This window comes from Chrysochloris asiatica, unplaced genomic scaffold (assembly GCF_000296735.1).
Source record: "Chrysochloris asiatica unplaced genomic scaffold, ChrAsi1.0 scaffold00168, whole genome shotgun sequence".
Taxonomy (NCBI): domain Eukaryota; kingdom Metazoa; phylum Chordata; class Mammalia; order Afrosoricida; family Chrysochloridae; genus Chrysochloris; species Chrysochloris asiatica.
The window spans coordinates 6,660,704-6,675,183 of record NW_006408686.1 but is presented as its reverse complement, the minus strand read 5'-3'; the positions used below and the strand labels follow the sequence as shown (position 1 = coordinate 6,675,183).

General features: G+C 48.9%; 1 protein-coding gene across 1 annotated transcript in view; it reads left to right on the top strand.

Moving 5' to 3' along the window:
- The window catches only part of CATSPERG (catsper channel auxiliary subunit gamma), a 46,176-nt gene that overhangs the window by 23,865 nt on the left and 7,831 nt on the right, over nt 1–14,480 (top strand). The window contains exons 7-21 of the mRNA XM_006871546.1: nt 3,044–3,212; nt 5,169–5,306; nt 6,778–6,837; nt 6,985–7,095; nt 7,546–7,596; nt 7,694–7,823; nt 8,419–8,530; nt 9,441–9,599; nt 9,672–9,784; nt 11,346–11,559; nt 12,049–12,111; nt 12,213–12,402; nt 12,531–12,646; nt 12,753–12,833; nt 12,924–12,980. Of these exons, the coding sequence (XP_006871608.1) occupies nt 3,044–3,212; nt 5,169–5,306; nt 6,778–6,837; nt 6,985–7,095; nt 7,546–7,596; nt 7,694–7,823; nt 8,419–8,530; nt 9,441–9,599; nt 9,672–9,784; nt 11,346–11,559; nt 12,049–12,111; nt 12,213–12,402; nt 12,531–12,646; nt 12,753–12,833; nt 12,924–12,980 (1,764 nt within the window). The remainder of the gene's footprint in view (nt 1–3,043; nt 3,213–5,168; nt 5,307–6,777; nt 6,838–6,984; nt 7,096–7,545; nt 7,597–7,693; nt 7,824–8,418; nt 8,531–9,440; nt 9,600–9,671; nt 9,785–11,345; nt 11,560–12,048; nt 12,112–12,212; nt 12,403–12,530; nt 12,647–12,752; nt 12,834–12,923; nt 12,981–14,480) is intronic.

Genomic DNA, 14,480 nt, shown 5'->3' with positions numbered 1-14,480 from the left:
TATTGATAATTACTGACAATAGAAATGCAAAGTCTGGAAACAAAGAGGAAGGATCCTGAGTTGGAAAATATGGCCTTGGTGATAGAAACTATGTTGGCAATCACATGATAGAAGTTTGCAAGACCAATAGCTTCATTGCAAATACCTTTTCAAACAGCATAAAAGACAACTATACCTGTGGACCTCACCAGATGGAATATACAGAAATCAAAGCGATTAATGGAAAAGCTCCATATTACCAGCCAAAACAAGGCCAGGGCCAGACTGTGACACAGACCATTAATTGCTCATATGTAAGTTTAGGCTGAAGCTGAAGAAAATTAAAACAAGTCCACAAGAGTCAAAATATGACCTTGAGCATATCACACTAAATTTAGAGATCATTTGAAGAACAGATTTGATTCATTAGACACTAAAGACCAAAGACCAGAAGAGTTGTGGGATGATATCAAAACCATATAGGAAGAAAGCAAAAAGTCATTGAGAAGACAAGAAAGAAGGAAAAGATCAAAATGGATGTCAGAAGAGACTCTGAAACTTATTCTCCAGTGTAGAGATGCTAAAGCAAATGAAAGAAATAAGGAGGTAAAAGAGCTGAACAGAAGATTTCAAAGGGCAGCTCGAGAAGACAAAGTCAAATATAACAAAATGTGCAAAGACCTGGAGTTAGAAAACCAGAAGGGACGAACAGGCTCAGCATTTCTCAAGCTGAGGAAACTGAAGGGAATATTCAAGTCTTGACTTGAAATAATGAAGGGTTCTATGGTTGAACATTTCAAGATGGCAGCATATGATCAAGAGCCAATGATACTGAAGGAAGAAGTCCAAGGTGCAGTGAAGACATTGGCAAAGAACAAGGCTCCAGGAATTGATGGAATTCAAATTGGAATCTTTCAACAAACTGATACAGCACTGGTGGCACTCACTCATCTCTGCCAAGAAATGTGGAAGACAGCTACATGGTCGGCTGACTGAAAGAGATCTGTATTTGTGCCCATTCCAAAGAGAGGTGATCCAATGGAATGTAGAAATCATTGGAGAACATCATTAATATCTCATACAAGTAAAATTTTGCTAACGATAATTCAAAAGCGGCTGGAAACATACATTGACAGAGAACTGCTAGAGTTCCAAGCTGCATTCATATGAGTACATGGAACGAGGGATATCATTGCCAATGTCAGATGGATCTTGGCTGAAATCAGAGTATACCAGAAAGATGTTTACCTGTGCTTTATTGATTATGCAAAGGCTTTTGATGTTATGGATCGTGACAAGCTGTGGACAACATTGTAGAGAATGAGTATTCTGGAACACTTAATTGTGCTCATGAGGAACCTGTACATAGACCACGAGGCAGTTGTTTGAACAGAACAAGGGAACACTGAATGGTTTAAAATCAGGAAAGGTGTGTGCCAGGGTTGTATTCTTTCACCATACTTTTTCAATCTGTATGCTGAGCACATAATCTGAGAAGCTGGATTATATGAAGAAAAATGTGGATCAGGATTGGAGGAAGGTTCGTTAACAACCTGTAATATGCAGATGATACAACCTTGCTTGCTTAAAGCAAAGAGGACTTAAAATACTGATGAAGATCAAAGACCACAACCTTCAGTATGGCTTGCACCTCAGTGTAAAGAAAACAAAAATTCTCACAACTGAACTAATAAACAACATTCATATAAATGAAGAAAAGACTGAAGTTGTTGAAGACTTCATTTTGTTCTGATCAACCATCAACACTCATAGAAGTAGCAGTGAAGAAATTAAGTGATGCATTGCATTAAGCAAATCTGCTGCACAAGACCTCTTTAATGTGTTCAAGAGCAAAGATGTCAATTTGAAGTAAATTGTGCCCCTGACCCAAGCCATGGTATTTTCAGTAACCTCATATGTATGTGAAATTCGGAGAGTGAATAAGGAAGACCATAGAAGAATTGATGGATTTGGAGAAGAATATTAAAAGTACCATGGACTGCCAAAAAAATAAACCAATCTATGAGAAGAAGTATAGCCAGAATGCTCCCTGGAATTCAGGATGGCCAGACTTCCTCTTTCATACTTCGGACATATTGTCAGGAGGGGGCAGTCCCTAGGGAAAGGATATCTATCATGTTTGGTAAAGTGGAGGGTTGGAGAAAAAGTGGAAAACCCCCCAACTAGATGGAGTGGCACAGTGGCAGCAGCAATGGGCTCAAACGTAGCAGCGATGGTGACATTGGCGCAGGACTGGGCAGTGTTTCACTCTGTTGTGCATAGGATTGCTATGAGTCAGTAGTGATTCAATGGCACCTAACAACAACCACCACCATCTAATACCAGGCCATCACTAAATTTCCCCAGTCATCTAAAACTATCTTTTAAAGTTGGCTTATTTGAAGCTGAATTCACACATTGCATTCAGTTAAGTCTTCTAAAACTTGTTCTATTGATCAAACTTTTTTAAGGCAGTTTATTTAAGAAACCCTGCTTTTTGTCATTAGAATCTGCTTCTTCGTGGTGCCAATTGACTTTTCCTCAGACCTCATTGGCCTATAAGCTGATGGTGAGCTCTAGAAACATGATTAAAGTTAGATGAAACCTCTTAGGTGCTTTCTCACTGCTGAGGATTTGTTAGTAAGTGGTCAGTGGATTCTGCTAGCGTCGACTGAGAGCTGTTTGTATTCAAGCAGAATAGGAAATTTGTCTTTGGGATGAGCATGCGATGTGTTATGTCCATGTGGGGGCAACCCTGACTGCCAGGGGAACTAGAGCTGCCAAACACCATTGAACCCATGGTACACTGCTGAGCTCTGGGGGTCACACAAGGTCCCAACTGGCTTAGGCTCACTGAGCTGAAGCAGGCCACCCACTTGCTTCACTGACCACACTAAGGAAGTCTGACCACCAAGGCATTGCTGCACAGTGAGCAAGGGGGGAACCCGGGGGCAATTGTGTATGTTCATCTCAAGCTATCATCAGAACATAACCCCCCGCAAGGCAGGACCTGAGGGCTGAGGCCAAGCCCACCTGCTCACCACTAGCCTCTGCTCCCCTGCAGTTGAACATTGACAGTTGCTGGGTGGGCTCCTTCTACTGCCCCCAGGACACCTTCACAGCCACCATCTACGACACCATCTCCATGGAGAGCACCCTCTTCATTCGGCAGAACCAGCTCATCTACTATATTACAGGCACCTATTCTAAACTCCAGGTGTACTCCAAAACTGGTGAGGGGCCCATGACCAGGTCATATCATGGGACCCTTGGTATGTTAGAGAAGGGGACCTGCTGTTGGCGTCCCAGGGAGGGCACCTTAGTGAACCCACCCACTAGATGCACCTGGAGCTACCATGGGGTGGCTTGGTGGGGGTGTCGGAAGGGCTTTTCAAAGTCCTGCATCATCCCTGCCCACCCTGCATAAGTCTTCTCTTCCCCCGATAGCCTGGTGTGGAGAATTTCACACTGACCACCCCAAAAATTGTGGACCAGCTGAGAAAAGGGGGGATGTGAGAGTGAAGGGAGGGAGCCACGAGAAAGAGAAAAACACACACAGCCACTCAGGAACAAAGTGTCAGGACAGAATTGGACCAGGGAGGAAAAAAAGAGATTTTTGAGCTTATAATAATTTTTATTTAACTTTTTATTGTGACTTGAGTGAAGGTTTACAGAGCAGGTCATCAGTTCTTTCCATTCATCAAATCCTACACTTTGCTTCATCTCAGTGATTACCATCCCCTTCCTGCAACTACAGTTCTCCCACCTCCTCCCTGTGCCTCCTGTTTCCATTCCACCCACCTTCCCAGCCTGTCTCAACTTTGTCCTTAGGAAACTATTGCCCTTTTTATTTGGAATGATTGACCACCCCATGGTTAGCACACTGTATCAGTGTTGTTGTCCTCCCGTATACCTATCTACCTCTTGACTGAAAATTGGACCACAAGGGTGAGTTCCTTTCCAGACCTGAAGGGTGGTCAAGGGCCAGAGTCTCAGCTTCCTCCTGGTCTTTTTTTTGTTTAAGTTTTTAATTTGAATTGAGTGATAGTTCACATGGGAGAACATCAACTTTACGTTCATCCTATCGTATTTTGTTTCATTGCGATTTTTGCAATCCTCTCCATGCTGCTTCTATTTCCTCTGTGTTATTGGGTTTGGGGATTTTTTTTTTTTTTATGTACACCAAAACACGTAGGAATATACAGTCATCCAAACAACCAAAGGGCACACTCTGCAAGCCTGCCGCCTGGCTGAAGCCTGGTCATTTTTTAAAAAAGAATTTTGAATTTTGTTCCATATTTTCTGCTGCTCTATCTGGGATCCTTTAATGGGATCCCTTTCAGAGCAGTTGGTAGTGGCACCATCTTGAGCTTCAATTTTTTAAGTTGCCCAAGTCTGCTTTGTTCTAGTTCTCTTTTCCCCCTAACTAAATGAAAGAAGACATGTTTTAAAATCATAACCTACATTCCCTTGGTCTGTGCGTATACCCACAAATTTGTTTTCCTTTCTGGCTTTCTGAGGGCACTTTGACAGTGGGAGGAGCCCCACCAAATTGGGCTGAAGCTAAAGAATGGAAACCAAACCATCAAGTTGATTTTGACTCATCGCGACCCCATAGAGAACTTAGACTGTGCCCTAGGGTTTCTGAGACTGTAAATCTTGGTGGGAGTAGACAGCCTCATCTGTCTTCTACAGAGAAACTGGTGGTTAGCAACTCAATGCTTAACCCACTATATACCACCAGGGCTCCTTAAGCCAAACCAAGGGGGGTTGTTTATTGGTTTGCTTAATTGGAAAGCTCAGGAGCAATTAACTTCAGGCACAGATGGATCCAGGGCTCATTGCCAGTATCAGACAGGCCCCACTCTGTGGAGGTTGTGTGTGGCTGCAAGCTGGCGCTGTCTCTGATTTGCCCAGCTTGGTCACATGCTCAGCTCAGAACCATTGCTCTGTCCAATGGAGAGAGAAGGTACGATCAGTTCAATCTGAACTTCATGGACCAAGTGTGAGCCTGGGGAATGTTCTCCAAGGCAGCTGGTGCCCCCAGGGGAGGCCTGCACAGTGATCAAGTACTTCAGCTCCAGAGGGTCAGTTCCAGGTTCCCTAAGGCCAGTGAGATGTGGGGGAAGGGTGGGTCCAGGGCCCAGGTTCAAATGCCTGGGCCCGAGGCCCTATGCTGGCCCCCACAGGCACCTGGACTCGTGTTCTGGCCAACGAGTGCATCAAGAAGCTGTGTCCCGTGGAATTCCATTCCAATGGCTCCGAGTACATTATCGCCCTCACCACTGGCAAGAATGAGGGTTATGTCCACTTTGGGACCATTACAGGTGAGGCCGGGACCTCTGGTAGCCTAAGAGATTCCCTCCGTGTCCTCTCATCTTCAAGAATTTCAACCTTAGCTCTCCTCCTTCACCAGGTACCCTCAGAATGGGTCTCAGACTAGAGGTTGTTCTTACTGGTGGAGGAGGATTTATGCTTTGGTTGGGGTCATGCTAGGTATGACTTCGAAGGGCAGAACCCATTAAAAAATCACTTAAGTACAAAGAGTTTATAGACTTCTGTAAGTGGAAAGACCAGGGTCCAACTTCAGAATGGCTGAGTCTAGGGCTCGTAGATAAACTTTGTCATCAGAACTGCGCAGTGTAGCATAGTGACTACAGCAGATTCTAGAGCCAGATTGTGGTAACACTTCATTTTCCCATCTGCTAACTGGAGTGATCAAATGATAGTAGCTGCTTCATGATGGTGGCGGCTCCGTGCTGTGGAGTCCGTTCCCACTCATAGCGACCCTGTACAGGGTTTCCGAGGCTGTAAACCTTTATGGGAGCAGAAAGCCTCATCTGTCTCCCGCAGAGTGGCTGGTAATTTCGAATTGCTGATTGGGAGCTTAGCAGCTTGATTCATAACCACTACACTACCAGAGCTCCTCAACTACTTCATAGGATTGATATAAAGATTAAATAAATGCAGGTATTTCCCAACTCACTACAGAATTCCGTCTCAACAACTCCATTGTAAATTGGTTCTCATGTAAGTCAGATACCTTTATATATATATAAAGTTTCTCACTGCAGGGCACTGTTTTGAACAGGAAATCATAACCTTGAACATCCTCGAGTGACCATCAGAGAATGATAATATCAGCAAATTATGCAGTGTATTGTATGTAGCATATATTACTAACAAGGTGTAAGCAAACAAAAAACAGGAGGTGGTCAGTAGTAGTAGAGGTGGTCTTGTACCTGGAATACAGTGTAAATCAGGGACTGCCTGTATGAAAGGGCTTTACCAAGTTCGTGGAACACTTCCGTTAGCTTTTCATCCATTTTTTTCCATGAATTTTTTGAGCCCCCTCAAAGTTAGGGATGAGGTAAGCTCTATAAAGAATTATTATTAGCTTTGTGCTTTGGCCTCATTGTCAGCCACGTGCCCCCTTCATGGGGCTTAAAGATGGTCCCCAGGAGCTCAGGACTCATGTACTCCACCAGCTTGAGTCACCTCAAGAGACTGGAGCAGCCTTTTCTTATTCGCTCTAGCCCAAGTCCCAGGGTGCACTTTGATTGGCTCACTCTGGGTCACATGCTCAGACCTCAGCTAACTACTGTGACCAGAGACAGACTTCTGATAGGCCAAGTGTGGGTGGCCTAAAAGCCAGGGGGAGAGATCAGACCCCTGAAATCCCTAGGAACTGATGGGGAGGGACACGGGCATTCAGCAGAGAAAAACCCGGGAGTTGGTGGGAGTGCAGTCTGCCAGGACATGGGTGGTCTGAGCATGGATACCTGCTCTGCTCCCCAGATGGCCAAGTGTTTTTTGAGATGCTGCCCAAGTGGAGGTCTGTGTGTGCAGACTTAAAAGGTATTCCTCACCCGGATGGGCGTGCTCCGGGAGGGTAGAGGGAAGCCATTTAGGGGTGAGTGGGGAGGGGCGTGGAAACCTTGGAGAGGCTAGAGGCATGGGGGTGGGCTCCAGGGGCTGTTCGGGACCATCCCCTTCCTGTTTCAGTGCAGAACTGCTCCATCATATGGGGCATATTCCAAGGGGAGGAAAGGAAGCTGTTGCTGCTAGTGGAGATCGTAACCAACAAGACTTACTTGGTGGTCAGCTACAGCCTGGGTAATTGGGGACCCCATGAGGATGGGGTCCAAATGGGCAGGTCCAGCAAGCAGTGGGAAGGAAATAAAATATTTCTTATGGTGCCCCAGGGTAAGGGAGAGTGGTGAACAGGGTAAAGGCGGCAGTCAGTATGGGTGGGACAGAAAGGGAAAGGGGAGACATACTGGGGAGATGAGCAGAAAACAGGGCCTCACAATGAAGAGACTTCGATTTTATTTTAAGTGAAGCAAGACCAGGCTGCTATGTATAGCTGAATCCTTCAGTCAAGAGCCCTGCCAGGATTGTCTCCTCCTCAGAGGCTGTGCCTTTTTATAATGAATTCTCACAAAAAAGCAGGCCCAAGTGGGAAGCCCTAAGAGAGTTGTGTGGGGGCAGAGTTGGCAGCTGGCGGTGGCTTCAGTTTTGAATGGCCAAGGCCTTGAGGCCTGTCCTGTGCGTCTCCATCTGCAGTAAAAGACAACGTGTGCGTCCTCTACACGCTCCCGGAATACGTCCCTGATGGTATGAGGGCAAGGCAGAGGTGGCCTCCAGTGGGCAGGGGTCCAGATGACCCCAGATGACCTCATTGCTGTGTGCATTCTGTCTCTGCCCTGGCCAGGTCGAGGACTGGAGTTCCTGATGATTCAAGGGGCAGAGTCTTACACCAACACCCCATCGTTGCCCAAGGGCCTGCATTACAATCCGTACAACAACCTGCTGTTCATCTGGGGGAACTTCATTCTGCAGAGGTGGGCCCCCATCTTAGGCAAGCCAAGCAGATTCTGCACCTCCAGGCCCATTAGGTGGCAAAAGAAGGGTAGGAGGAGGTGGGCACCCTGTCTGAAGTTACCAGACCTTTGGAGTGGTTCGAAGTCCAGGCATTATCAGGACCATGGTGGGAACATGTGAGCTAGAGTGGTTAGGGCTAAGATGAGAGGTAGCCACATTATTACAAAGCTGCAGAAGCTTACTCTTCAATGAAACCTTACACAAGGACCCAACCTTTGTAACACAGAGACAGGCCTTGTCTCTGGAAAAGGTTATGATCCTTCACACCGAGCCTCCCTTTCATCCTAGAGGGCCCTCAGCCACGGTCAGGGGCTGTAGCAAACTGCCAGCTTGACCTGCTGCCCCCCATTTCACAGACGTGGAAAATGGCATCTCTTACGAGGCTTGAAAGCCGCTGAGTTGGTTGGGGTGGGAGGCAGCAACTAGGAGCCCAGGTCCCCTCTGCAGGTTCTCACAAGGCTGTGGGAGGAACTGGGAGTTGGTGGGCGCAGAGGCAGGTGTCCTGTAGGGGGTGTTCTCTGGGAATCTCTTAACTCCTTATCATGACCCCTGCAGCTATGATCATGAAAACTACCTCTACCTGGCGGACTTTACTAAGGAGTCCACCATCAAGTACGTGACCAACTCATTCCAGGGGGACCTAGCTATTGTCACTGAGACTGAGGAGGTATGTTGCCCTGGCCCTCTCCCTTGTCCATTCTCCCCTGCCAAGGTAAAGGGGCTCAGGAAAGAAACACCCTCAGGGACTCCAAGGAAGAGCAGCCAAGTTCCACTTACAGTCGAGAACCCTGGAGTTCAGAAAGACTGTGTGTCTTTATGCAAGTCACACAGCAAAGTGAAAGATCCGTGCTCAAAGCCAGGATCTAAATTTGGGAGCCGGCTTTCCTTCATTTCTTCATGCAGTTGTTTATTTCACAAATACTGCCCCAGTGTGGGGACACAGTGGTTCCTAAGTCAGTCCTGGGTCCTGCCCTCACAGAGCTTATACTTATTTGGGAAGACAGACTCATCACCAGATAGTAATTGTGAGTGATCAGATCTGGGATAGGGGAGGCACATTCCGAGGGGTCAGGCTGAGGTGGGGGAGTAAATACCTATCAAAGTTCTTAAAAGGGGGCTGAGTGTGTGTGTGCATCTGTAAGGGTATGTGTGTATATCAGGGAGGGCATACTGGAGTAGGTCCTGAAGGTAGGTGGGTTTAGAGAGGGTCTCCCAGGCTGAGGCTCAGGAGGAAGCTGAGGTCTGGAGTCAGATGTGGTGGGGAGGGTATATATGGGCATTAGTGCAGAGGTGAGAAACTGAGGCCAAGGGGGTGGTGAGATCCTGAGTGATTCAGAGAAAATGAGGGGGTAGCTTTTAGGAATTGTATATGTTAGAACTACTCAGGTTGCCTGTAGCAGAAGTCCTTAATAAAGGGACTAAAACCTTGAAGATGTGTATAATGAAAGTGAGGGCTGAAGCCAGAGGTGGTCAGGATTCTGGGAAGTAGCGAGATAGCACTCCCAGAGAAAGCATGTGGACTCGCGTGGTCCTGGCTGGACTCACCGGTCCCCATGCTGTACACACACACCTTCCAGATCTGGTACCTTCTGGAAGGCAGCTACCGGGTGTACAAGCTGTTCCCATCTGAGGGCTGGGACACGTTCGTCAACCTGCAGAGGATGTGGCATTCACCTCTGTACACCTCCAATGAGACCTTGGTCACCATCTTTTACGAAAACAAAAAACTCTACCAGGTATGGGCTGGAGGGTGGGGGTGGGGCGCCCCAGAGTGGCTGACTCTCAGCTGGCTTGCCTTCCCACTGCAGTTAGTGTACCTTCTGAAAGGCCAGCAGGGCCAGCTGGTCAAGAGGCTGGTGCCTGTGGAGCAGATCCTGGTGTACCTACAGCTCAACAATGGCTACTTCTTGGAGCAGCAAGGGTGAGAAGACCCCGGACCACCCTAGGCACTGCAGTCTTAGTCAGGGGAGCCCGGGGCGCTGCCCTCAGGGAACTCCCCTTCCAGACCTGTGGTGGGTGGCGATGTGGTGATGGTGGGCCCCTGAGTCTTTTCCGACTCTTAGCGATCCTGTATAGAGACTGTTCATCTTTACGGGAGCAGAAAGCTTCATCTTTCTCCAGCAGAGCAACTGATAGATTCAAACTGCTGACCTTGTGGTGTGGTTAGCAGCCCAGTTCATAATCCACTACAGTACCACAGGTCTGTGGTGGTTGTTGTGAAGTGGTGTCGAGTCGGTTCCGACTCAGCGATTCTGTATAGAGTGTCCAAGGAGTAACTGGTGAATTTGAACCACCAACCTTGCAGTTCAAATTGACCTTAGGGTCCAGTGCATTATCCCACAGCATCACACCAGGACTCCCAGGTGGTGGTGGTTGTTATGTACCGTTGAGTTGTTTGCGACTTATCGCAACCCTATCTTGGGTTTCCGAGGAGCGACTCCCAAATTTAGTGAACTTGAACCACTGTGCTTGTGGTTCAAACCAACATTGCAGTCCAGGACATTAACTCACAGTGCCTCACCTGGACTCAAAAGGAACTAAAAAAGGAGCTAACTTTGATGAGAAGGGTGGGCCCAGTAGGGAAGGCTTCCTAGAGGAGGAAATCCATGTGACCTGCAAGAAGAGAAAGAATTAGCTAGGCGGTAGGTGGGGAGGGGTGTTCCAGATAAGGAGAACCCCCTGTAATGCCCTTAAGGGCACTTGGGTGTTGAGAAACTGGGCATACAATGCAAATGGAGTACAGTGATAGTGAGCGCTTATGGGGAGGGCCCCAAAGAGCCATGGCTGGGACTAAGGAGAAAGGTCTACCTACAAGGTCCGATTTGACTGCATTAGAGAGTGACTTCCTCGGGTTACCTGAAAGGTAAGTAGAGTTGAGACTTAGGGGCTGGAGGCCACAGGCCACAGGGGACTGAAAGACTGGGGTGAAAGATGCCTAGAAAGCGGCCCAGGACTCCCACAGGGGGCACTGAGCCACAGCCCTGGATTTCAGTTAGCTTTGGGGAGTCAGCAGCACAGAGGTGGGGAAATTTAGGGCTCTGAGAGCCAGCTGCCCATCCCCAGTACCATTGTTACTGGAATCGCTCTGAAGGAGTTGCCAACGCCACAAGAGTTATAACAAAGGAGGGACGTTATTCTTCTCCAGAGACTGAGCCCCGTTCATAGGGAGGACCTAGGGCATTATAGGGTGAGTGAAGGTCAAACATATGGCAGGGAGGGCCGGAGGGCGTAGGGAGTAAGCAAGTGGGGAGTTTACAGAAGAGGAAGCAAGTAAGTTTTAACCTTGGGGGTTTTGTTATTTCAAGAGGGATCTCTGTATGGGTAGGAGGTTAGCTGTGATAAATAAACCCGTGGGGCTGAGGAGGTCTGTTGCTCAGCTCCTAGAATGTGGACCCTGTCCTTGACTAAGATATGTACTCTGGGGAGTGGGAGTGGGGCCCAGGGCCTGTTCCCACCCGCCTGCCTGTCTCACCATCAACCAGGAACCACTTGACGCCCACCTTTCACAATTTATGCCCTTTCTCGTTGATGCGCCTGTACGAGGTGCCAGACCCGCAGATGTACACGCGCCAGGAACGCTACCGGGCGCTGCCGCCGCGTGTCTTGGAGGCCTCAGGTTTCCACAACCAGCAGTCGCTTGCTGTCTACCAGGGCCTGGTCTACTACCTGCTCTGGCTGCACTCCAAGTACGACAAGGTGGGTGCCAGGTGGCCCATGGGGCCCGCTGAGCTGAGGCTCTCACTTTCAGGGCCAGGTCTTCAGGGGTGGGGCTCAGAGTGTGAAGCTGAAGGGTATCTGAGGGAAGGACGACTGGAGACTAAGGAGGGGCCTGCCTTTAAAGCGATGGGGAACCTTGGTGGTGCAGAGGTTAGCCTTGGCTTACTAACCAAAAGATCAGCAGTTGGAACCCACCAACCGCTCTGTGGGAGAACGATGATGCTGTCTGAAAGATCTGCAACCTCCGAAGCCTATAGGGCAGTTCTCCTTGGTCCTGTAGAGTCCACGACACTGGGTTGGGGGTTTTGAAGAGATGACTTTGGGTTGTGGCCTGGCTGCTGTGGGGAATGGAAGCAGGGCTGGGGGTGGGATGGGTCAGGGTATGTAAGGCCCAGTTTCAGTTAGGGACTGGGCCTGGGGATGAGGCCCACATCTCATGGTACCTGGTGGGGGTGGGGGACCCTGCAGCCATACGCGGACCCCGTGCACGACCCCACCTGGCGCTGGTGGAAGAACAAGAAGCAAGACCAGGTGCATAGGGAGGGATAAGAGAAGGGTAGGGAGGTGGGGGGTGGCCTACCCAACACTGACTTGCTCTGCGTGCGCATCCCTCCCACCTCCTCCCATCCTAGAGTTACTATTTCTACCTGGCAAGCAACCTGCAGAGCGCAGGTGGTGTGTACATTGAGATGGACAGCTATGAGAAGATCTACAACTTCAAGTCCAAGAACACGCTACCCAAGCGCATCTTCTTAGACAAGGGCACCACCTACAAATTCTCCATCTTTCTCACCGCCCAGACACACTCCCAGAAGGCGCAGGGTCGGTGGGCAAGGACTGCCCAGAGCCGAAGGAGGGCTGGGGGCTGGGACCAGGGCAGTACTGGAGGGAAGGGTCAGATCATCTGTTGGATCTGGGACGTGGGTCTTAAGCACTCCCTTTGCCTGGAGCAGGCACTTCCTTCCTGAAGAACAAACTGAGCGTGGGTGTTCTGCTGGCCAACCCTGACTGCATCGGGGTGACTGTGAGACAGATTATCCTTACTAGTCACAACTTCCTGTTCCAGGTGAGACCCAGTGAAGAAGTGCTTCCAGGCTGTAGAGAAGTGTCAGTCTGCTCCCTCTGAGGAGGAAACGGAAGCCCACCATTTCTGTCCTCCCTTCCCCAACCAGGTTGTGCTCAGAGATAAAAGCGTATGCTTTGACCAGGGCATCAGTGGACATCACCTCAAGAGAACCTCAATGCTGGTCAAGGTGTGGCCCAAGCCTGGAGGGTAGGGACGTGAGATGAGGGAAAAGCTGAGGCCCAGGAGGCCCATCTTCCTCCTCTGTTCCTACTTGCAGGTGGTGGGCTCCCCTGGGAACTGTTTCCAAAACACCCACCTGGGACCAAGCATGCAAGTATGGAGCTTGGGCCTGGTGCTGGGAAGAAAGGGGTGGAAATGGGTGGTCTCCATGGGGTTGAAAAGGTGTTGAAAGATTGAGGGGCCTGCTTGCCTGGTGCTCATCCCAGGGGTCCCTCAGATGCAATCACAGATTTTCTTCTCACCTTCACTGTTTTCATTCACTTACCCACCCACTGCACTCATTCATTCATGTGTTCACAGAGGACAGCCTTTATAACCATGTAGTGTGCATACAGCTTGGTCAGTCTTCCTGACACTTCTGCCGGTGGACATCAATGTCACAAAGAAGGCCAGCGTAGCTCTTCTTTGACCCCATTGCTCTGCATTTGGCAGGCTTGGTGGTTCTTTTTGGGTCATTGGTTCTGCACTAATTTATACATGCTAACACCCCTTTGTGCTCAGAGATGTGCGGGTAATCCACCCAGAGTGTCCCAGGCTGCAGTAAGTGGTCAAGGAGAGAGGGTCTCACCCTTTACCCTGCCCTATCCCTTCCACACACCCTGATGTTTCTCCTTTAGCATGATCATGATCATGGGCAACCCCAGCTTATTGCAGTACATGAGCGAATCCAGGTCAAACGCCTTGGAGAGAACCTGGTCTCAAGCAGGCAATAAGTGTTTTCCTGCTCTCCTCAGTAAGGGTGATTACTGTATGGCGCTGTGAGCTAAGTATTGGGCTGCTAACCACAAGGTCAGTGGTTCAAGCCCAGCAGCCATTTTGTAGGAGAAAGATAAGGCTGTCTGCCCTGGTAAAGACTGTTAAGACGTATAGTCTTGGAACCCCATGAAAGTAGGAGCAGAGGAGGAAGATAGGCCTCCTGGACCCCAGCTTTTCCCTCATCTCATGTCCCTCCCCTCCAGGCTTGGGGCACACCTTGACCAGCATCGAGGTTCTCTTTCCAAGGGGGCTCCCCTCCGCCCCCGCCCCCAGGTCCCTGTGATTTAGAATCCATGTGATGGCAGTTCGTTTATTCTCTGGCTGGGGCCTTACAGGTCTCGCATCCTTTTCCTTCCCTACCACCATATAACTAGCTCAAGAAACGTGTGTTGGAAAGATCTAGAGCCTCCCCTCGGCTCCCCATCCTGGGGAAAAAAAAGGAGATGAATTAATGATACACAGTGGGTTGTCAACCAGTAAATGTTTTGGATGAAAAGGAATAAATGAATTTACATGTAATAGGATAAACACTGGACTGAGAACTACGAGGTCTGCAGTTTGAGCCTGCCAGCTGCTTCACAGGAGAAACATGAGGCTTTTTGCTCCTGCGAAGATTTAAAGACTCAGAAACCCTGTACAGGGTCACGATGAGTGGGAACCGACTCGCCTGCGCTTAACAACAGGGACTCAATCAGCTGTGGCGGACGACTGGAGCTTTTCTGGGGCTTTTCTGGGGTTGAGGACCAAGAAGCTCAACCAGGAATAGATTTCACTCACTCAGTTTATTCACTCAGCCAACATTTACTGTTGTTAAGTCAAGTTGGTTTCAACTCATAGC